The 23,347-nt window shown below is 46.8% G+C and overlaps 1 protein-coding gene across 11 annotated transcripts in view; it reads right to left on the reverse strand.

Moving 5' to 3' along the window:
* The window catches only part of OTOF (otoferlin), an 875,032-nt gene that overhangs the window by 383,969 nt on the left and 467,716 nt on the right, over positions 1 to 23,347 (reverse strand). For all 11 annotated transcript variants that reach the window (XM_069233684.1, XM_069233683.1, XM_069233685.1 and 8 more), the window contains exon 5: positions 20,745 to 20,962. In XM_069233684.1, coding sequence (XP_069089785.1) covers positions 20,745 to 20,962 — 218 coding nt within the window. The remainder of the gene's footprint in view (positions 1 to 20,744; positions 20,963 to 23,347) is intronic.

Here is a 23,347-nt window from a genome sequence, read left to right on the forward strand (position 1 = left end):
GTGAAGCTTTTTCATTTTTCTTTTCCTCCGTCTTTTCCATGCGTGTCTTTTGCTCGCAGGAAATGCTTGAGGCAGAAGAAGTAGTGCCGGCCCTCAAAAATAAGTGCCCCACACTGAAAAACCACCAGCTCAAATTAAGCACTGGAGAGGGTAGAGTAACACTAGACAGAAGAGGGGATTCGCTTTTAGGAGATGATAATGGAAGTGTCTTTTATGCAATTATCTTGATGACTTCTAAGTGTCAGTACTCCTCCATCTGTGTAATCCACAGGTTAGGCCCATGACAAGCCTGATCAGTAGCTGAAGCATACTCAATTAAGGGATAAGGCTCAGTGCCATTAACCAGCGATGCCGATCTGCACATGCTGCAACTGCGCATCCCTTTAAACCAGGAGTGTCTAACATAGGACCAGGGCAGCCAGGGTCCAAGGCACATTTTCAGGATATCCACATCTGATAAAGTTACAGACAAGCAATCTAGACCAAACCCATATACAGAATGACTGGTTATCCTGAAAATGTGGCATGGATCTGGCATTCCTGCATTCACGTTAAACCCACCCCCCCTTTGTCTACACTACCGAAGGAGACTCAGGAGTGCTGGTCTGTGTCTGCTGCACCCTCAACTGCTTCAAAAAACAAGAATTGGCAAGGCCAATAGGTTTCACCTTGGCAAGGACCACTGGCTTTATCAATGTTTTTTTTAGACATGTTGAACAGCAGCGTTGACTGCTATGCAAGCTGTTCTAAAGTAAAGAAAAAAAAGAGCTATGATGCAGCCAGCGCTGACCGCATCAAAGTGCTTCTTTTCTTTAAGACATCACACAGGCAAAGGAGCCCGCTTGGCAGGGCAATATGTCTTAAAAACACTGGGAGGGGAGGGTGGTGCTGAGATGAGAGAGTGAATAGAAACAAGGAACAACAGGTGGGGGGAAGCAACACCAGGGAGGTGCGTGAGAGAAGGGGTCAGCAGCAGACAGCAGGAGGAGGAAATTGAGGGGAACAACACAAGAGAACAATGGGGGAGGGAGAGGCAACAACAGACAGTGGGAGGAGGGCGGGGGAAGACTGTACAGTGCCATGCTCTCTTCTAGAGTGTATGGCAAAAAGTAAAAAAACACAAGTACCTTGAGCAGTGCTCAGCCAGTAGAAGGATAATGGCTGCAAACAGAAAGGTGTGATTGGTCCATGCTCCATGCCAGGGACAGAAGCACCTGGATAAAAGCAGGACGAGGTGAGCAGCCGTGAGGAAGCAGCAGGTGTGACCAATAAGTAAGGAAACAAGAGTGATGTGGGAGCCAACCAATGGTAAGTATCGGTAAGAAATGTGTGGGATGTAAGCCATTCTTAAGCTTTTTTTTATTAACAATAGATTTTGCTGACTGCGCATGCAAGCTGTTCAAGCGAAATAAAAAAGAGTCACTCAATAAGCAGCAAGGTCTGCTGGGATCTGCTCGCACTGAAGCATCAGCATCTTAAGACATTTATTTTCAAACTTAAGAGCATCAGTGTGAGAGCAGCTCAAGGGAGCACATTTATGAGAGCAATGCTTTCTACAAAGTTAATATGCTGAAAAATTGGTAAGAGGGATCTGCTCTGAGGTTTTTAATGGCCCCCAAATAAACTCTGTGTGTAGGCAGTCCACAGAGGAAATACGGTTAGTCGAAGGGATTGCTACCACACAAGGAGATGCTGCTCTTCTAGTGTGTTGGGAGACTGAGATTTGGACCTGCCCCAGAGCCAGCAAACACTTGCAGGCCCATGCAGGCAGAGAGGTGCCTTTAAGGCCTTGAGTTCACATGGAGGGGTGCCTGCATGGGGGAGTGAAGAAAAGGGGTGTAGTGCTTATGCGCCACCTTCCTGTTAGGAGCAGTCAATCAGGTTGGCGATGAGGCAAAATCTATGCATATGATGGTTGCTCCCATTTTAGGAGTATTGTCAATAACGAGTGAGCAGTAATGACTATCCCTCTCTTAACAGGTTAATGTATAATCAAGAGTGAAGTTCTGGGAGATTCACAAAGCAAACTTTGCCCCTGTACATGATTTTGTCCCATACCCTAAAGCAAGCCACTAGTGTGAGCTTAGACAAGTACTGGCATAGCTAAAAAAAGACACTAAGGGCCTCATTTGGACCTCGGCAGTCTTTTCCCAAGACCGGTGACGTACCACCGTGCTGAAGACCGCCAGTGCAGGCGGTTTTCCGCACAGCGTATCATGACTGCTGGCAGCCCTCCGCCCTTTTACGGATGGAGAGTGGCCAGCAGCCATACTGGTGGTCGGCGGTGAAGTGGAGGCTGCTCCACCTCCACCGCCACATCATCAGAACACCGCCCACCGAATCACGTCCCAGGATTCGGTGTGGCGGTGTTCTGGTAAAGGGGGGCTGGCGGCGGAGCAGCCCCCATGGATCCCGTTCCCTCCCAGACGATCACCGGACCAGGTAAGGTGATCGTCCGTTGGGGGAGGGGGTGGGGGGGTGTTGTGTGTTGTGTGCATGCATGGGGGTGTGCGTGGGCGTGTGTAGAGGGGGTGTATGTGTGCGTGTATGCATGCGGGGAGTGTGTTGTGTGTATGGGAAATGTGTGTTTATGTCTGTGTGTATGTGTGTGTGTATGTGTGCGTGCATGTGTAGTAGTTGTGTGTGTGCGTGAAGGGGGGTGTGTGTGTCAATGTTTTACGGGAGTGTTGATAGGGGGGTCCTACTACCTTTGGGGGGTGGAAGGTGGGTCGTGGGTTTGGGGGGAGGACTCTGGGGAGGGAGGGGGAGACCCCTATCAGTGCCAGGGAACGAATTCCCTGGCACTGATAGTGCCTACTACCATGGATTGCGTGGCGGTACAGAACCCCACGCAATCCCTGGCGGTATGCGGGGTTGTGATACCGCCTGCGGTGTAGTGACGGCCGCCGGGCTGGAGACCGAAGTCTCCAGCCCAGCGGTCGTTACCACCCTGGCGGTCAGAGTGGAGAAGTGGCGGTTTGGTATGGCGGTCACCGCCATGCTTGTAATATCATTTTTTTTACCGCCGGCCTGTTTGCGGTATTACCGCCACTTCTCCACCGACCGCCAGGGTTGTAATGAGGGCCTGAGTCCCATATTTATTTATCCTTTTACATGCAAAACTGCTGTAACGCAGTTTTGCATGTAAAAGTATACCGCTGGCTAATGCCATTCCTGGACGCCGGCCGGGCTCCATATTTATAGAATGGCGGTAGCCGGCGGTAATGCCCGGTTAGCGTCATTGCAAATGACGCTAACCGGGTGGGGGAGGCGTAGGGGGAACTGGAGGTTGTGCGCCGAATTATGGTGCTACACCGTTTAGAGGCAAAAAAAATGCCTCTAAGCAGAGTAATGCCATTTCCTGGTGCACAACCCCCATGGACATGGCTCCTGTCTTAGTAAAGACAGAAGTCATGCCCACCACACCAATGGCCATGCCCAGGGGACAATTGTCCCCTGGGCATGGCCATTGGGGCCAGTGCCATGCAGGTGGCCCCAAGTTAGGGCCCCCGAGAGAAAAACAAATACTTACCAGGACTTACCTGGGATGGGTCCCCCATCCTGTGGTGTCCCTCTGGTGTGGGTGGGGTTGTCCCTGGGGCCAGGGAATGGCACCTGTGGGCTCTTTCCATGGTCCCTGACCATGGAAACATGCCCACAGGTCCCCTAACACCTGCCCATACCAAGGTGTTAAATAATGGCACTAAGGAAGCTTAGCGCCATTATTTAAGGCCCCCATCCCCCGGTGTTTGATTTTAGCACGAGGGATAAATATGGCATTAAGGCCATATCGTTATTTTCTGCACAGGAATGCCTACCTTGCATCTCATTGACGCAAGGTAGGTTTCCACATCCAGAAAATGACGTTAACTCCATAACTTTGGTGCTAGACGGGTCTCGCGCCAAAGTATAAATATGGAGTTATGTTTGAGCTGAATTAGCGTCATTTATTTTGATGCTAATTCAGCGCAAACCAAGTATAAATATGCCCCTAAGGGCCTCACTACGAGTATGGTGGTCCGTGGACTGATGTACTCGTGGTGGCGGTTGGACCACCAACGGTTGGACCGCTGCAACCTTGCAGCGGTCCGACCTCCACATTACGATGCTGGCAGTCGAATCACCAGCACACCAGCTACATCGCCAGGATCAGAGATCCCGACGGTTTGGCAGCGGTGAAAGTTGTGGTCAGTAACAGCAGTGCAGAGTGGGCAGTGCAGGGGCCCCTCCTGTCAGCACACTCGGAGTGCCCACTGTCTGCAGTGCACAATCCGAGTGTGCTGTGTGCAGCGACAATGGCCTTGCCTCTCTCTGAGAGCCAATGCTGTCGACCTGTTGTTGCTGGCCAGCCCGGCGGAAACATCGTAATGTGGCGGTGGGGAGGCCGCCAACTTGGCAGCCACCTCCCCACCGTCATGTTGGCGGTCCGGCGGTTGGACTGCCTAAATCGTAATGAGTATATTTACCAACCACAGAGGGTAACCCTACAAAGACCCTAGGGTGTTTGGGTATGAATAATTTTCAAAAAACAACACCTAGGTACAATAATGACCCACCATGCAAACCACATCACACAACGTTACCCTTCATTTATCTCCAAAATAATTTATTATAAACATCAAATAAATATCTTTCTTTATATACAATTTTTGACTCCCCCATCATATCACAAAAAATGTAAAGAAGAGAAACCGGTGAAAAAATATATAAAGTGCTCATGTTTATAGTAAAGAATGACAAGTAGTAGATATCCCCTCAAACCATTTCAAAGATTATTCATAGACATATTTACATTCTAAAATATAGCCTGTTGGTTAATCGTTCAACCACATTAAATCATCATATTATTCCTTCAAAATAGAATTATATTCTCCACTCTCCAATTCTCTCCAAGAAATCCAACCAATCCAGGCATGAGCAATATTGTCAGGAGATTGATTCTCATGGGAGTCGGGCCGAGTGAAAGGTTGTGGAATTATAGCAGAGGTACCATTGCTTTGGAATTTTGTTGAAGAGGCATGAAACTTATGGAATAAGGAAATAAGTGGGCACTAATTGAGTTGAGATTGATGGATTCAGTAAAAGTTATGGATGGAGAAGGATACTGTAACTAGTGTGGATTTATATAGGCTCCCCTATCTATCAGTCCTGATGAAGACCTGTATGGAGCGGATATTTGGCCCAAGAATGTGAGGGGTCGAAACGTCGACGATGTTGCTCATGCCTGGATTGGTTGGATTTCTTGGAGAGAATTGGAGATTGGAGAATATAATTCTATTTTGAAGGAATAATATGATGATTGAATGTGGTTGAAGGATTAACCAACAGGCTGTATTTTAGAATGCATATATGTCTATGAATAATCTTTAAAATGGTACGAGGGGATATCTATTACTTCTCATTCTTTACTATAAACACGAGCACTTTATATCTTCTTTCACTGGTTTCTCTTCTTTACATTTTTTGTGATATGATGGGGGAGTCAAAAATGTATATATAGAAAGATATTTATTTGATGTTTATAATAAATTATTTTGGAGATAAATTAAGGGTAACGTTGTGTGATGTGGTTTACATGGTGGGTCATTATTGTACCTAGGGGTTGTAGTTTTTTGTAAAATAAATCGTAATGAGGCCCTAAAACTCAGATTTACCAAGGCTTTTTTTAGCGTGGCACAAAGCAACACAAATTAATGCAAATTGGTAATTACTGTCATGTGCAAAATGTGTTTGGTGCTGGAAAGGTGAACTTCGCGCAGCACAAAAACTGGTTTGTATCTCTTTGCGCCACTTCATGGCAAAGGGGCATCACTTGAGGCAGATCTACGCAAACACCATTAGGATTTAGGGGCATATTTATACTTTTGGTGCAAAACTGCACTAATGCAGTTTTTCACCAAAAAGTTTTGCACCGTCTTGCGCCATTCCTGAGCACCAGCCGGGCGCCATATTTATGGAATGGCGCAAGCCGGTGCAAAGGGTGAGCTAGCGTTAAAAAAATTTAGCCTGGTGGGGGTGGCGGTATGGGAGAAGGGGGTTTTGCACCAAAAAATGACGTTAGACTGGTTAGAGTAAAAAAAGATGACCCTAACCAGCCTAGCGTCATTTTCTGAAGCAAAACCCTCCATACCACATGACTCTTGTCTAAGAAAAGACAGAAGTCATGCCCACCACCCCAATGGCCAGCACAGGGGACCATTTTTGGCCATTGCACCCTGTGCCATGCAGGGGGCCCTAAGTTGGGCCCCCGATGGCACTTTAATTAAAAAAACACTTACCTTTACTTACCCTACTTACCTGGGATGGGGTCCCCCATCCTCCGGTGTCCCTCTGGTGTGGGTGGTGGTGTTCCTGGGGCTTGAGGAGGGCATCTGTGGATCAATTCCATGGTGTTTAACCATGGAAATGGGTCCACAGGTCCCTTAACGCCTGGTCTGACCAGGCGTTAAATATTGGTGTAAAGCAAGCTTTGCACCATTATTTAGCCCCTCCTCCCACCCATGCGTCATTTTAGCAAGGGGGGATAAATATGGGGCAGTGGGGTTAGCACCATTTTTTAGATGGGAATGCCTACCTTGCATCTCATTGACGCAACATAGGTTCACGCATCTAAAAAATAGTGCAAACTCCAATATTTTGACATTAGACTCGTCTATTGTCAAAATATAAATATGGAGTGAGTTCTGCGCTGAATTTGAGTTAAAAAAAATGACGCAAATTCAGTGCAAATGTGGTATAAATATTCCCTTAGTGCTCTACTAATACAGCCAGAAAATCTACCCTTATTGGAAGCAGCCACAAACAAGGTGAAATGTGTTCATGTCTCTCACAAACCCACAGCTTGCATGTGTGCTGCTGTGCACAGGACACATCCAACATGTGAGAACCTTCCCAGTTTGTCTGTGCATAGGAACTGGTGCTGGATAGTAGGTTTAGACCACAATCCACTGCGTTGAACTCTTCACCACTTTCCAAAATGTTTGCAGTGATCCAGTGGAGAACAGTTATGGGGTGAATGAAACTGTTAGTCAATTTGCTTCCCAAAATAGTGTGATCAGAATAATCCCCCATTAGATAATCCTAAAGGTGGTACCACATTTGCATGTATCAACCATGTAATATGAATTCAGGATTTGATCTGTATTTTCTGCGTGGGTATTACTAGCTGTAGAAAATGCATCACATGTATCTTAAAGTGATTTCAGGTCTCTGGTTTTGCATTTCCTATACTGCCTCACATGATTAAAAACAATAAACCACTGCCTTTTCTGGGATTCTAATTAGCAGTTCGTGTTGTGGATGGACTTGCTCCTGGAAACTAACTGCTACCTTCTTAGCATGGTACAGATCAGCAGCATAGGACAGGAGTGTCCAACATAGGTCCAGGAAGGATTGATACTTGGCAGCTGTCTGGTATAGCCACATAGGATGAACCTGCAATGATTCCAAACTGAGCTCTTTTACAGAGTATGTGGTTATCCTGAGAACGTTGCAGGGATCTGTCCCTCCTGGGCCTGTGTTGGGCACCCCTAGTGTAGGACTTAGCCCCCCTGCTTCCATAGCATGATACACAATGATGGGACTGACTGCAATATTTAGTGATTCATTAGGTCACAAAGCTTTATCTCATAAATTAACATAAACATTGAGATCCCCGGTGGTGGCGAGAGGTAGGGGGGTAGTTGACTCATCCCAGCAGGAAGTGCAGAGGCTGCTGGGGCTCGTGTTAAGCCAATGTCCCCTTTCCACTCTTTGGAAGAGATTCAGAGGGGATGTACTGAGTGGAGAGGGGAAGGGCTGATGAGAAGTGACATTGAATAAGTGAAGGGCACAGTGACTGTGGGCATGGGGGGAAGGGGATGACACAAGGATTGGAAGGGTAGAAAAGCATGGAGCGGAGGGAAAGTTGTGGGGAAAGGAGAGAAAAAAGCCCAGCAATACGAAACAGGGAAGGGGTTGAGCATTGCAGGGTGAATGTGCACATTGAGGAGAATAAGCAGTAACCCAAGTGGAAGGGATGTAGGGAAAAGTCTAGGAGGGGAACAGAGTGGCGAGCAGGGTTGGAATTTCAAAAAGTGAGAAAAGGCAGCAGCCTTAGACTTTCACCCAATGGGTATACCATTTTACAACAGGAAAAATGGCACTCTTCACTATATGGGGAGCACTCCAGCAGGCAAAATGATATTTTGCCTGCACCACTAAAAATTCGAACACAGTACAAAGAGGACAGAAAATGGGACACGGTGATCCTGGGGGAGCGTTGGACTGGATACACTGTTTTCGTGCCCTTCGTACTCACCGTGGTATGTTTGCATCACTTTCTTTGCCAATAGTGGAACAGTCACGTTCAAATTACCAATAGCAGGAGTTTCACCCTCAGCAAATGTGGTGATCTGTGCCCATGCCAGATGGTACACCAAGTTATAAGCGCACCATTCATGTCCCACATGATCTGTTTTATTTTACAGAGACATTGCACTACCCATTATATGCGCAACGGCTGTTGTGTTCTACAATAAGGTGGTCTGTGGCTTACATGTTGGATACATTTGTGCAATATTTTGCCATCATATTGTTATAAATCCCCTCCGCCAGCATTCCCTCGTTCTGTCTCTTTCTAAAACTACACTATTGTGTCTTTTCTCGGAGAGCACAAGCAGTCAAACACTGTAATCCTGTGCACCAATTAATAAGGCAAACGACCCCATAACTTAACCAAACCCGTGTTGTTTAGCCCTTTGCAACCAGTGCTTAATTTGAGCCGGTTGTTTCCGGCGCGGGGGACACCGGAACTTATTTTTCTGCCTCAAGCATTTACTGCGAGTTTATGACACATATGGGAAAGACGGGAGAAAGAGAAAAACGAAAAATCGTCAGAAAGGGAGAAAGCAGAAAGCTGCAAGAGTGAGCTGAAGGGGCAGGGAGTGACTGTAAATGGATTAAAGAGGTCCGAGATGGCTTCAGGATTACGCTGCCTTAGTATTCCGTGTTCGCATATTTAATTGCTGCAGCCGAGTGTTTCAGAGGAGAGCTTTGTGCACCTGCACCTTTTTATTTACTAATTAAGCACTGGTCGCAACTGTCCTAACTAACCCTTCAGAAAGCAGCCAGGCCGAATCGGCAGTTGAGCGAAACACGTGTCGGGGTAGTTTCTATTTGGAAATTTTCAGATGAAATAAAACAGCATGCCAAGAAACGCCGCCATGCACCCAAGAATTCACATGGCCACATGACTTTATTTTTGATGCAGTTATTAGCTCACAGTAATTAAAACTTAAGAAAGTTAGGGGAAGACTGCTCCACTAACCCCTCCCCTGACAAGACACCCGTGGTGTTGCGCATAGCAGAGCGCTGGTCACTTCACACGTCTGCGCTGCAGCACGAGTCACACGCCGCGCCAGCTGCAAGCGGGAAAAAAAGACACGCCGTGGTATGGGAAGGGAACACCCACACATATCAAAGGAAAAAGAAGTTAGGAGACACCCTGCACAGAAAAATCAAGAAAAGCAAAAGGGACGCCGACATGGGCGTAGGAAGTGTGGGGGATGCGGGGGATGTATCCCCCCCAGATTTTGGAGGGTGGGGGACACGGGGGACGAAGGTGGGGGGGACAAGGGGACACAATAATTTCCCCTCTCACATCTATTATTCAGAGGGCCATTAGCGCACAAAAGCGCTACTTATAACAGCCCTGTACCGACCATCCTCCAATCTGATGGTAACAGAATGAAGGTGAGTCGGAAGGCCCCCTGCGCCCTCTGCTCTTTTGTTTGTCCTGTTCACAGCTGTGGGCATTAAGGGTGCTCATAAGAACAAAGGGCACGAGGAGGAGAAAAGAGTTTTGGATGATTACTGTCTGCATCACCTGCCGCCTTGAAGAGGAGCACTGCAGGATGCCTTCAAGAGGAGCTGCAAGACATTGAGCAAGATCTAAAGAGATAACAGAGTCCCACTCAGCCTGACACCTGCAGGCTAGAAAGGAGACTCTGTGAAACACAATGTTTGTATTTGCCTAAGATCACACCAGTTGGTGAAACAGTGAAGAGATTGGGCCCAGATTTTACCTTTTCACACAACAATTTAGCTATTAGAAGGGTATATTTTTCTAACATTTATGTTTAATGTTTTGTTATCTAGGTAATGAAGGGCTTGATTATAGAGTGGCTAACAGGGAGAAGCCATATTTCATTTTGGGCTGTTATGTCTAGCGTTATTATTTATGTTGTTATCGTTACATACTTCAGCATATTGAAGTATATTATCTTTTCTCTATCTTTTCTTCACTGTACTCTGAAACAATCTACCCTATGCCACTGCACCCTACACCACTTTTCTCCACTCTGTGCTACTCTACGCCACTGCAATCTATGCTGTACCACTCTACTCTACACCACTCTACTCTGCAGCACTCTACACTACGCCACTGCAATCTATGCTATTCTACTCTAACCATTGCACAATACACCCCTACACTCTTCACCACTTTACTCAAATCCAATGCACTCTATGCCACTGCACTCTATGCCAATCTACTCTGCACCGCAGCACTCTATTCCACTGCTTTCAATGCCACTGTACTCTGCGCCACAGCACTCTAGGCGACTGCACTCTATGCCACTCTACAATACACCACTGTACTCTGCGACCCTCTAATCTGCAACATTGCACTCTGCCACTGAACTCCACGCCACTCTACTCTGCACCACTGCATTCAATGCCACTGTACTCTGTCCCACTGCACTCTTTTCTGCACCACTGCACTCTAATCTATTCTACTATACACCACTCCACTGTAGGCCCTTCACTCTACTTTGAAATCATCTCCTCTATGCAACTGCAATCTACGCAACTCCACTCTATGCTATGCCAGTCTAATCTACCCTGCACCACTCCAATGTACCCTGCGCCACTCCAATCTGCTCTGCGCCGTTCTATGCTACTGCACTCTACATCACTATGCTCCACTCTGCAACAATCTACTCTTCACCACTATACTGTACTCTGCAGCAATCTACTCCATGCCACAGCACTCTATGCAACTCTATTCTACTCTGCACCACTGTACTCTAAGCCACTCTTCTCTACTCTGTATCACTCTACATGACTGCACTCTACACCAATGCACTCTATGCCACTCTACTCTACACCAATGCATTCTATGACACTCTACTCTACACCACTGCCCTTTATGACACTCTACTCTGCAACACTGCACTCTGCCACTGAACTATACTCCTCTCTACTCTGCACCACTGCACTCTACTCTGCACCACTCAACTATATGCCACTCTACTGCACTCTACACAAATGTACTATATGCCACTAAACTATGCCACTCTACTCTGCATCACTGCACCCCACCATTGCACTCTACACCAGTCTACTCTACCATGCACCGCATCACTCTATGACACAGCACTCTGAACAACTGAAATCTATGCAGTGCCACTCCACTCTGCTCCCCTCTACTCTTCACCACTCTACGCTACTGCACTGTACGCTAAACCAGTGCTGTCTTCGTCAATGCACTCTACACCACTTTACTCAAAACCAACGCACTCTATACCACCACACTCTACGCCAATCTACTTTGCACCACTGTACTCTATGCCATTTCAGTCTAGACCACCCAACTCCACTCTGACACTTTACTCTGACATTACACTCCATGATACTAGACTCTGACACTCTATTCCATTAAACTCTAACACTTTCTCCACTCTGTAACTCCCTACACAACTCCCTGTACGCCACTCCATTCCACTTTACTCCACTCTATGCCACTTCAATTTACGATACTCTACTCAACGCCACTGCACAGCCCTCTATGCCACTCCACTATTCAACAATGTACTATGCTCAACAACACTCTACCCAACTTTCTCTATGCTAGTTCATGTTACTTTACTTCACTCTACTCCAGTTCACTTTTATTTATGCCTTTCCACTCTACGACACTCTGCCACTCCACTCTATTACACTGTGACACTACTCCACTCTACTACTACTTTATGGCATTGGCGCTTGATTAGAGATTCAGATCTCCATTGATTGCCTTGTCACTCATATGAGACGTGAGTCAGATTTATCTTGGCCGTTTTGGTTACAAGCACTATGTAACCCTTTTAACTCAAGCTTAACGAAGGCTTAGGATGATCCTGATACCTGTCTAGGGGATCGAAATATTGTCGGCCAAAGTACCTTGACTTGAATTTGTGATATTGTACATAAGTTGGCATAAGCATAGGTACTATGAGCTAATGACTTCTTGATTCACTATTTGAGTCATTCATGTAAAAGTGGGTGTATAACAGCGTGTAAATCACTATTGTGGATGCTAACCTTGTAGGAAAGTAGCCTCTTTCTAGCTTGGTTACCCCCACATTTGGCCTGTTTGCCAGTGTGTTTGAGTGTGTCTACTGGGATCCTGCTAATCAGGACCCCAGTAGTTATGCTCTCTCCCTTAAATTATGGTTGTTGCATACTGGTAACCCAGTATTTCACCCAAGATTGGCATACTGGTGCCCCCTTATAAGTCCCTAGTATATGGTACTTAGGTACCCAGGGCATTGGGGTTCCAGGAGATCCCTAGGGGCTGCAGCATTTTTTTTGCCACCCATAGGGAGCCCATGCAATGGCTTCTACAGAACTGCCATTGCAGCCTGCGTGAAAAGGTGCATGCACCCTTTCACTGCCAGTTACACCGCACCAGGTCACTTATAAGTCACCCCTATAGCAGGCCCTCCAGCCCTGAGGGCAGGGTGCAGAGTACCTGTGTGTGAGGGCACCCCTGCACTAGCAGAGGTGCCCCCACGACCTCCAGGACCATTTTCCCAGACTTCAGGACTGTGGGGATGCCATTTTACATGTGTACTGGAAATAGGTCACTACCTATTCCCAGCTACATAATGGTAACTCCGAACATAGGTATGTTTGGTATCAAACATGTTGAAATTATACCCCAAGGCTTTTGCAAGCATTGGTTGTATGATTCCATGCACTCTGGGGGCTCCTTAGAGGACCCCCAGTATTGCTATTCCAGCCTTCTGAGGTTTTCCAGGCAGCCCCAGCTGCCCTCCTGTTGGTTGAGAAGCTCAAGCCCAGGAAGGCAGAATAAAGGATTTCCTTTGATAGAGGGTTGTTACACCCTCTCCCTTTGGAAATAGGTTTGGAAGGGGTAGCTTCCTTCCCCAGGCCACTGGAAATGCTTTGAAAGGCACATTTGGTGTCCTCCTTACAGAATCCAGTCTACACCGGTTCAGGTACCCCCAGTCCCTGCTCTGGCACGAAACTGGACCACCACCCCAGGTGTGCTGCTCAGAGCTCCTCCAGAGGGTCCCTGGGTTTTGCCATCTTGGATTCCAAGTTGGCAGCAAACTCTGGGAGCTTCTGAGTGGCCAGTGCCAGCAGGTGGTGTCAGAGCCGTCCCCTGATAGGTGCTTACCTGTTTAGCTGACCAATCCCCCTTTCAGGACTATTTAGGGTCTCTCCTTTGGGAGGTTCTTCAGATTCAGATTGCAATACTCTGCATCCTTTACTTCACTTTCTCACCTAAGAAACTGCATCTGGACCCTCCAGGAACTCCACAAACTGCAACAACGAAGCAAAGACGACTTCTGCAACATTGTATCTCCAGCTCTTGCCAGCAAATGCAACTGTTTCACGGTTGTGCATCCTCAGAGGACAGCCTGTCTTCAGTCTGCACCAGAAGAATGAACGAATCTCCCTTGGAGTGAAGGAGTCACTCCCCTGCTTCAGCAGGCACCTCTCTGCAACGATGACCATCTGCATGGGTCCCGTCTCCTGACGAGTTGCATGGATCCTGCATCACGGGTGGTGGACTGAAGTGGTCCTAATGGTCCTGACGTCCTACTGTCCAACTTTGGTGGAGGTAAGAGCTTGCCTTCCCACGCAAGACAGTACTCCTGTGCACCACGTGTTTTTCAGTTGCCAACGCTTTTTGGCATCCCTCTATGAAATTCTTTGTGTACCATGTAGCTTCGGCCCCCAGCACTCCTTCCTGAGATGCACCGCTTCCTGAGTGGTTCTCTGGCGGCGTGGGATACTTTGTTTTTGTGCTGCGTGGGCCTCCTTTTGCAACTCCTTTGTCCCCATGCTGGGGACTCCTATGTGCGCTGCCTGGTATTCCGTGGGCTCTCTGAGTTGCTGAGAGCTCCCTCTGACTCCTCCTCCTGGGTGGCCATTTTCCGCTAACCATGAGCTTTGCCTGTGCCAAGGCTTGTTGGTGGAATCCAGTGATGCAAACCAGACTGCAATCATCTATCCGGTGTGGGATATCATCTGCACCAACCACGAACCCGCATCCATCTTCTTGGGTGCAGTACTGACTGTTGTTCTTTACCAGTGGTTCTTCTTTTGCACCTTGATTCGGGTTAGCAGGGGCTCCTGTCCTCCCTGGACTCTTCTGTGCTTCTTGGACTTAGTCCCATTCTTCCACAGGTCTTTAGGTCCAGGAATCCACCCTTTGTGTCTTGAAGTATCTTCTGGTTCTTGCATTATCTTCTTTCTCGTGTTCTTGTGTGTTCTAGGAAAGTTACTGTGATTTACTTCTGCTTTCCTGGGCTCTGAGGTGGGTTCTATTACTTACCTTTGGTGTTTTCTAATACTCCCAGCGCCCCTGTACACACCACACTTGCCTAGGTGGGAAACCGACATTCGCATTCCACTTTCTTAGTATATGGTTTGTGTTTCCCCTAGGCCCATTTCTAACCATTGTGATTTTCACTAATTGCACTGTTTTCTAACTGTTTTTATTGCTATTGCTGCATACTAGTGTATATAATTGGTGTATTACTTACCTTCTAAGGGAGTATAGTCTCTATGGTATTTTTGGCATTTGTGTCACTAAAATAAAGTACCTTTATTTTTGTAACACTTAGTATTTTCTTTCATGTGTGTGAGTACTGTGTGACTACAGTGGTAATGCATGAGCTTTGCATGTCTCGTAGATAAGCCTTGGCTACAGCTACCCCTAGAGAGCCTGGCGTCTAGACACTGCCTACATGTTACTAATAAGGGATAAATGGACATGGTATAAGGTGTAAATACCATAGGTACCCACTACAAACCAGGCCAGCCTCCTCCAAACCACTGTACTATATAGGTTACTTTTTACATTTTTCTTGTAATTGGTGACATTGGGTCATCCAGATAACTTGTGTAATGCCCGAATACCAGTCTTTCTCCATTTCCCCTGTTGATGTTTTCCCACTACATTTGATCTTTTATATTTTGATTGAATAAATGCATAAAACATTCAATTTGCATACTACTTTAATATCATTGTTTATGGGAGTGGTGTTGCATTTTATTCAAGGGACCCCTGTTCCTTTAAAGTTAGTTTACTGCTCCATTTTAGGACACTCTACTTACTCCATGACACTACGCCACACCAGTCGGTGACACATCGTTCTCCTTTATGCCATTAACTTTCAGCCATGCTGAATAGTAGTCTCACTAGTGTACAGCATGGCTAAAACACATTGGCAAAGGCAATATAACTTGCATAGGCGAGACCTATTGGCTATGCCAATGCTTGTTTATAAGGTATGAACTTTAAGGTGACTTGCAATATCCTTATGTACACAGGGGGTATTTTACCCCATATAATACATGGTCACACCACCAACTTTCCCACAAACCACTTAAAACCCTAGTGCATAGCTTCTGTCATTCCAAGCTATTAAAGCACAGCAGAAGAAAGAAAAGCAACATTCAATTTTTTTGCTTTAAACAGCTGCATTAATTATGCTCTGTGACCTGATCTGCCTTTTACCTTGGCTGCTAGCTCTGGCAGAAGACAATGTAATGTCAGAATTCGACTGTAATAACCCTATCATAGTCATTTTCTGATGTCTTTTCTTTATAATCATTGAATGTCTTTTCTTTACACGCAGTGACTTGGTGCATCACAAACAGCCGTTTCTAAAGAAATTAGTGACTGTAGTTTATACAGAGATTAGTGTTTATATAGCCTGTAACTCCAAAAGCTTCTTCAGTTGAAATGCTTCTAGTTCTGACTGATGTGGAGCTGAGCTGCCCAAGATCACACACAGGAGTAGAAGTGTTATTAGAACTATGGTTTCCAAGCACAGTTTACAACTGTTGTACCTAATCGCTTTTGATCTCTCCAGTGCGGTTCCAATTGGCATGAGGCGAAGGGCATGGTGGGTGTGGGGCGCAACGAGTATGTTCTTCCTTTTTACCCTCCTACCTTTATTTGCTTGGTGCATGAAGATGCAAGGTTAATCAACATGTTATTTTCACATTTGAGCTAATTACTTTGTGAATGTAAATAACAATAAAATATACTTTCAGACTGTGAAAACATGCCTTCCTTTCTCCCTATTTCACTTCATATATATATATATACATATATATATATATATATATATATATATATATATATATATGTATATATATATATATATGTATATATATATATATATATATATGATTATGTATATTTATCGGAGCCTGCAGTTCGTAAACAACGAGCGATTTGTATAGGGTTGATTGAAAGTCCCCCAAGGCTGTCCCTGTCCCCCCCAGAAATGTATTGTCTCCTACACCCCTGGACGCCGACATGGATGTCAGCTCCACAAAACGCCAGGGGTAGCGGAAGCGACATCCCACGCCATCTGACCTTTACTCTCACTCACACACTTCCGCATACACACACATTCACACATACATACACTACTTCACTGTCTCGGACATAAACACACTCTCACCTGCAAGCACGCCCACAACATACACTTAAAAGCAGTTTTTTACGTACCTCAGCTGCCTAGGAGGGTCATACTGCAGCTAACTGTTCTCCCTTTCTTATTACACTAATAGTGAATAACACTATATTACTCGCTATTAGTGTGATAAAAAAAAAAAAAAGAAAACAAGGGTGTGGAGCCCCGACCAAGGTTCGTTCAAAAGGACGAGTTGCCCGTGTGTTCCTTGCACTGATTTTGCCACCTCTGAAGCCAGAGGTCACAAAGGTAGTGCCAGGTGACGAAGAGGGAAGCCAGAGGTCGCAAAGGCAGTGCCAGGGCTCGTAAGAGGGAAGCCAGAGGTCGCAAAGGCAGTGCCAGGGTTCGTAAGAGGGAAGCCAGAGGTCGCAAAGGCAGTGCCAGGTGACGAAGAGGAAAGCCAGAGGTCACAGAGGCAGTGCCAGGGCTCGTAAGAGGGAAGCCAGACGTCGCAAAGGCAGTGCCAGGCGTTGTAAGAGGGAAGCCAGAGGTCGCAAAGTCAATGCCAGGGGCCTTAAGAGGGCAGCCAGAGGTCTCAAAGGCAGTGCAAGGGGTAGTATGAGGGAAGCCAGAGGTCGCAAAGTCAGTGCCAGGGGTCTTAAGAGGGAAGCCAGAGGTCACACCGGCAGTGCCAGGTGACGAAGAGGGAAGCCAGAGGTCGCAAAGGCAGTGCCAGGGCTCGTAAGAGGGAAGCCAGAGGTCGCAAAGGCAGTGCCAGGGTTCGTAAGAGGGAAGCCAGAGGTCGCAAAGGCAGTGCCAGGTGACGAAGAGGAAAGCCAGAGGTCACAGAGGCAGTGCCAGGGCTCGTAAGAGGGAAGCCAGACGTCGCAAAGGCAGTGCCAGGCGTTGTAAGAGAGAAGCCAGAGGTCGCAAAGTCAATGCCAGGGGCCTTAAGAGGGCAGCCAGAGGTCTGAAAGGCAGTGCAAGGGGTAGTATGAGGGAAGCCAGAGGTCGCAAAGTCAGTGCCAGGGGTCTTAAGAGGGAAACCAGAGGTGGCATGGGCAGTGCCAGGTGACGAAGAGGGAAGCCAGAGGTCACACGGGCAGTGCCAGGGGTCGTAAGAGGGAAGCCAGAGGTCACAGAGGCAGTGCCAGGGGTCTTAAGAGGGAAGTCAGAGGTCGCAAAGGCAGTGCCAAGGGTCTTAAGAGGGAAGCCAGGGGTCAGAACTGCGACCCCTGGCGACCCCTAAATGACGTCTATGGAAGCAGACCATAGAGGAAGTATAAACAAACATGTATACTTGTAATTATATTTATAAAGCACGTAATACCCCTGATGGGGTAGAGAGCGGCATCTAAAAACAGACCAAGGGTTGGAGGTGGGAATCGTGTATAAGGTGATGTTACAGCAGAGTAGAGATGGAGCGAAATATGCCGGGTGAGTGTCCAATGGTGAAATGTCCGAAAATTAACATTTACCCATCTGTTTGTATACTAACGTCTCCCTGAGCGGTGCCAGCCATTCAATCCAATGTCGCAATAAATAGGCTCTTTATAATTATTTCTCCTTACTAAGATCTTCTGTTTTTTATATTCGTGGACAAGCCACCTTGCGCATCTCGTGATTCACTAGCATTCTATCTTCATGGCTGGTGCTTCCATGATCCTCACTAACCAACACAGAATAAAACTCCATGTCAGTGGAGTCATTCTCTAAACGTGAACCCCTTCTAAAGTCAGGGCCCTCCCGCCCTCATTAGTTCCCTGAGGGTGCATCAGTGCATAATTTGAGCTGGTGGCATCTTGGGCTCGGCACCAGCACTTAATTCTCACCACCAACACTAATGACAGTCCACCACATGGTGGCACTGTCTGCCTTATTTTGAGATGAGTACAGCAACGGTGTTTATTAATTCAAAATGCATTAAAGATAACAATTTGCACTGTTCCACACCATTCTTATAGCTTTGGGTGGCCTGGAATAGTCTGAATTATCACATTTGTAGGAGTGCGATAGTAAATTGTGTTGGTACCGTTATTGACATCCCTGGCAGAGGTAAGAAGTGGTACTGGCTTCAGAGGCCTCCTAAGAAGGGTCCGAGCACTTACCTTTTTTTTTTTACAAATTATGCAGTGGTGTGCACTCCTCTTGCAATCAGTGGTGTGCTAACTTTCACACCCTCCCATGGCATGCAGAATTACTGTGGGTGCGTGGCACTGTGCATGTCTGAGTGCACGCAGTACTCCATATCTAGCAGGTGACAGTATTAGAACATGAGTACTTACAGAGACCCACTCATCCCAGCTGTAGAGGCCCTCAAGGTCCTCACCTAATTATTGTTTTTTTTGTTAAGTGTCAGTACCACCCTAAAACTTTCACAAAATCCTTCCAGAGGTGGAGAAGCTTGTGTAGGTATTTGTGTATATATGTGAAATGTAATATGATTGTTTAATTCACTTGAACAATTTCCCACTAATGTACAACACTTAGGAGCAATATATAATCCAACACACAACAGCTGGGAGTGTTGGCTTCACTTCTGTTCATAGGTGAAGGAGGCAGTCTTTTATTCAATCACATTGGGCTATTGAGGGTCAGTTTTATATGGACGACAGCTACAGGTAGCAAGAGTTAACAGCGTGTTCCTTTGCTGCAGCGGCTGCCGCAAATCTCAAGGGGAGGGGTGGGTGGCAGGAGGGACAGGTATAAAAATAAAAAATAAACCTTGCCTGTTCCCGTCGTCGCCTGCCGCGTTGCTCCTCTGCTCTTCTTCTGGTGTCCCAGCATTCACTGGGACACCAGCACAGGCTCCCCAGTAATCCTGGCGCTGCTCTCATGCTAAATCTAGCATGAGAGCAGCGTCAGGATTAGTCTGAGCGGCTTGGACTGCTGCTCAGACACTGCCCTGGGGTCTGTGCAGTTTCTTCAGCCGTTGGAGAAACCTAAGTGCGCATGTGTGTTTGGCCGGCCTGAGACAGCCGGCCAAACACACATGCACACTTAGTGCATAGATTCCACTCCCCTCTCCCCCGTCCCATGGTCCAGCCCCGCCCCTCCCTGCACCTGATGATGGCTGATCAAGCAGCTGAAATATAAAACGATAATGAAATATGTTTTAGCTTTCAGCTCCTGGCTTAGCCAGGGGGATGGCGCTCCTTCGCTGTTGCAAAGGAGCTGCTCCTGTTCCTCTGACTTACCCTTTGGTACCCCTGGCACTGCCCTGGCTAGCCCAGGACCCAGGGATCATGAAGGCTGTGGCAGGAAAAATAAGTCTGGCTTTCAGAGCCATTTTTACCTCCTGTAGTTTGCAACCCTTGCTCTTTCCATAGCTACTCAGCAGGAGTCCGTTGAGGGAGTAAGGGTGGGGCAGCGGGTCAACGTAAACGGGGCCAAAGTGTGCCCCTTCTGTTACCTTGTATTTTGATAAATTTACACCCATGCAACTGGAAGCCACTGGGAGAGGTATTGACCGCACCCAGTAAGTACCGACACCATGGGGAGCTTTACTTACAGGGCGCAGAAAATAACTCCAGTTCTGAGTTTTCGCCTGGAAAATGTGAAATTACATTGGAATTCGATGCTTTGTGCACCATATTCTGCATGTATTGTATATTCTGCATGTTTTTTATCTGGTGAATTTTGATAGCTGCAAGCTTGCGAAAATGAGGAAGGGAATATTGAAAGAGTGCACAAGTAACCACAGTGCGCACAATTCAGATCCCTGTGGCAACAGGATTTCTTGTAGGGATCCGAATTTACTAGACTATTTGTGAGGTTGCACATGAGGCATGTGGGTGGTTTCGGAGGGAGAAGTCTTGAACAGACAAAGCATAAAACATGACTTTACAGTATTATCTGTGACGTCTCCATGTTGCCATAATTCTGACAGTAAACAAGGAATAGATCACACAAAGACAGAAGATATATGCTTCATGTGCCTGATGACAGACCGAAGTACCACAGTGTCACCATAGTCCCTTAGAAATAATCATTGGGAGCCATCACATTCCCTTTCCTTGGATGGTGACCTGTAATTACCTCCGGAAGTTCTTTTCTGCAGACTGCAGGCTTTGATGAGATCTTCCGGGTGAGACGGCCGAGCCCTGGCTGTGTCCGGAGAGCAGGCTGTCTGTCTCGAAGTGGTAGCCCCCTTCAATGTCCGAGCGGTGCATGGGGCTCTCCAGGAACTCCCCGTCGTTCCAGGCCCCCACCGTGCCATCCATGGTCTGGTATCTGATCTCAATGGTCACGCTGGTCTGAAAGCACAAAGCAAAGACCCTGTTTACTTCCAGGTCACGGCAGCCATTTTTGTTTAACCTTCAATCCTGAATATGTGACCGCAAGTGGACATACTGGTCTGGTAGCTGTTTGTAGACCTGTGGACATTTCACCTCTAACCATTTAATATATTTTGGGTCAAGCACCGTGCTGCTACCAGGTGGGCACCATCTTGGTGAAATTGCCCCACAACGCGGAGTCATCAGATCACCATCCTGGAGTAGTTTCTGTGATGACTCTGGAGTCATCCTATTTAAATATTTCGCCCTATACACATACTTCAGAATGGTTTCTGATGACTTCTCCAGCTAATTACAGGAATAGCCCAGTTCAAGTCATCAGATGACTTTGGAATACCTCTAGGATGAGCTTCCTTTTTGACTTGGGGCTATGATGTTACTGGTCACATGGTACATAGTGCGAGCACCAGAATTAATCTATGAGTTTGTTGCCCTTAGGCAGTACTGAGTTTTGTTAAACTACATAACTATCATAACACTGTCAGATATTCTTACTCACACACTGCCAAAATGTGTAACCTGATATTGGCTCCCTTCACACTGTCCCCTGATAAGGAGCTGATATCACACAGCCTGTACACAGTTAACTGGTCACCCAGGAAAAGAGCAGGCTTCCAGCTAATTGTTTAGAGTCTCTGCACAGCCAATGTCCTTTCTTGTTTTATGCCCTTTGAGCTGGTCAATGTTCCATGAAATAGACCTCAAGGAAATTGTGGTTCTGCCATTTGCATAATAATCAGGAAATTGGCACTTTTCTAAAAATCCTGTGAATTTTACCAAAGTGTCTGCAAATAATATCATTTTGAAAAAGTGACCCTGATCCTCCTTGTATTGGTTCTGCACCGCTGCTGAGCCAGCAAAAGGAGGCTCAGCTAAAGGCCAGAAGGTAGCACAGGTGTTAAGTACCTCTGTCGACTGTTATCTCATTACAAATGTATAAGGTCCTCCTCCCCTGCAAGACCTGCTGAACTCCCTTTCTCCATGGGCCACCTCACTCCTCAAAGCCTTTTGTCTCGTAGGACTACCATCTACAACATCTATACCCCCATCATCTTCTGTGCCTCCTGTTTTTCTCTTGACTCAGATGCCCTAAAGTCCTCTACCCCTCCCGCTTCTATAACCGGTAAACACTTCTGGTCCCTCTTCCTCCCTCCTGAGGAACCTGTGACAACCCATCCACATTCACCCCTGCTACACTTTGCAAATCTGAAACAGAGGTTGTTTAGACAGGAGTCATGACCATCACCCCAATGCCCACCACAGGGGACCAGTGTCCCCCGGGTAAGCCGAAAATACCTAGTGCCAAGCAGGGGGCCCCATGTAAAGGGCCCCAATGGCACTTTAAAAATATATAAAATATGCTCACCTAAACGTACCTGGGATGGGGTCCCTTCTCCTGTAGTGTCCCTGTGGAGTAAGTGGTGGTGTTGCTGGGGCTTGGGGTGGGCATCTTTGTGCCATTCCATGGAGTTTCACCATGGAAATGGGCCTACCTACACTCTAACGCCTGGTCTGACCCAGGTGTTAAATAATGGCGCTAAGCAGGCTTACCGCCATTATTTACGTCCGCCTCCCACCCACACGTCGTTTCTGCTCTGGGAGGTAAATATGGACTGGGGACTAGCACCATGTTTAGGACGGGAATGCCTACCTTGCATCTCATTGACGCAAGGTGGGTTTGGGCATCCTGAACATTGTGCTAACTCCAATATTTTGATGCTAGATCCGTCTAGCGTCAAAATATAAATATGGAGTTAGGTTAGAGCTGTTTTAGCGCCAAAATAATTGGCAATAATGCAACACTAACCATCCATAAATATGCCCCTCTGGTTCTGTGAACGTTCTCCTCTAAATGTGGTAAATTCCTGGGCTTTCTCCCCATGGTGCGGACCAACCTAGTTCAGTGACGTGTTTCGGGGGCATGGCTAAGATGGGAAGAGAACCAAATGTGAGTCCTGCTGTCATTGTGCTGAAAGTTCAAACATGACATTTATTAATTTTAGGTTAAGGCCTACTAGTATAAGGTATCCTTGGGGTTCAACTGTCTATCCTGTGCCTGACATCTGTGCCTCACTGTGAAATGAATGCACTTCCCTTTCCCTTCTGGCTACTGGCAGCTGTGACTGCTTGCGATCTAACAACCTCACATTCATTTCCAACTCTGCAATTTGTGCTTAGTTTTGGTGCTGTGCCTTTCATTGATCCACAAGGAATTCTGTCTGGTGTCCCACACTGCTGAGTTCAGAAATTAACAAACACATTTGATGCAGCGCTAACTCGTGGTGCACCAGCTTTAAACACTCCTGTTACCCACAAGCCACTAACTGCAAGCTTCAGTATTTG

Source organism: Pleurodeles waltl, chromosome 5, assembly GCF_031143425.1.
Source record: "Pleurodeles waltl isolate 20211129_DDA chromosome 5, aPleWal1.hap1.20221129, whole genome shotgun sequence".
In the NCBI taxonomy this organism is placed as follows: domain Eukaryota; kingdom Metazoa; phylum Chordata; class Amphibia; order Caudata; family Salamandridae; genus Pleurodeles; species Pleurodeles waltl.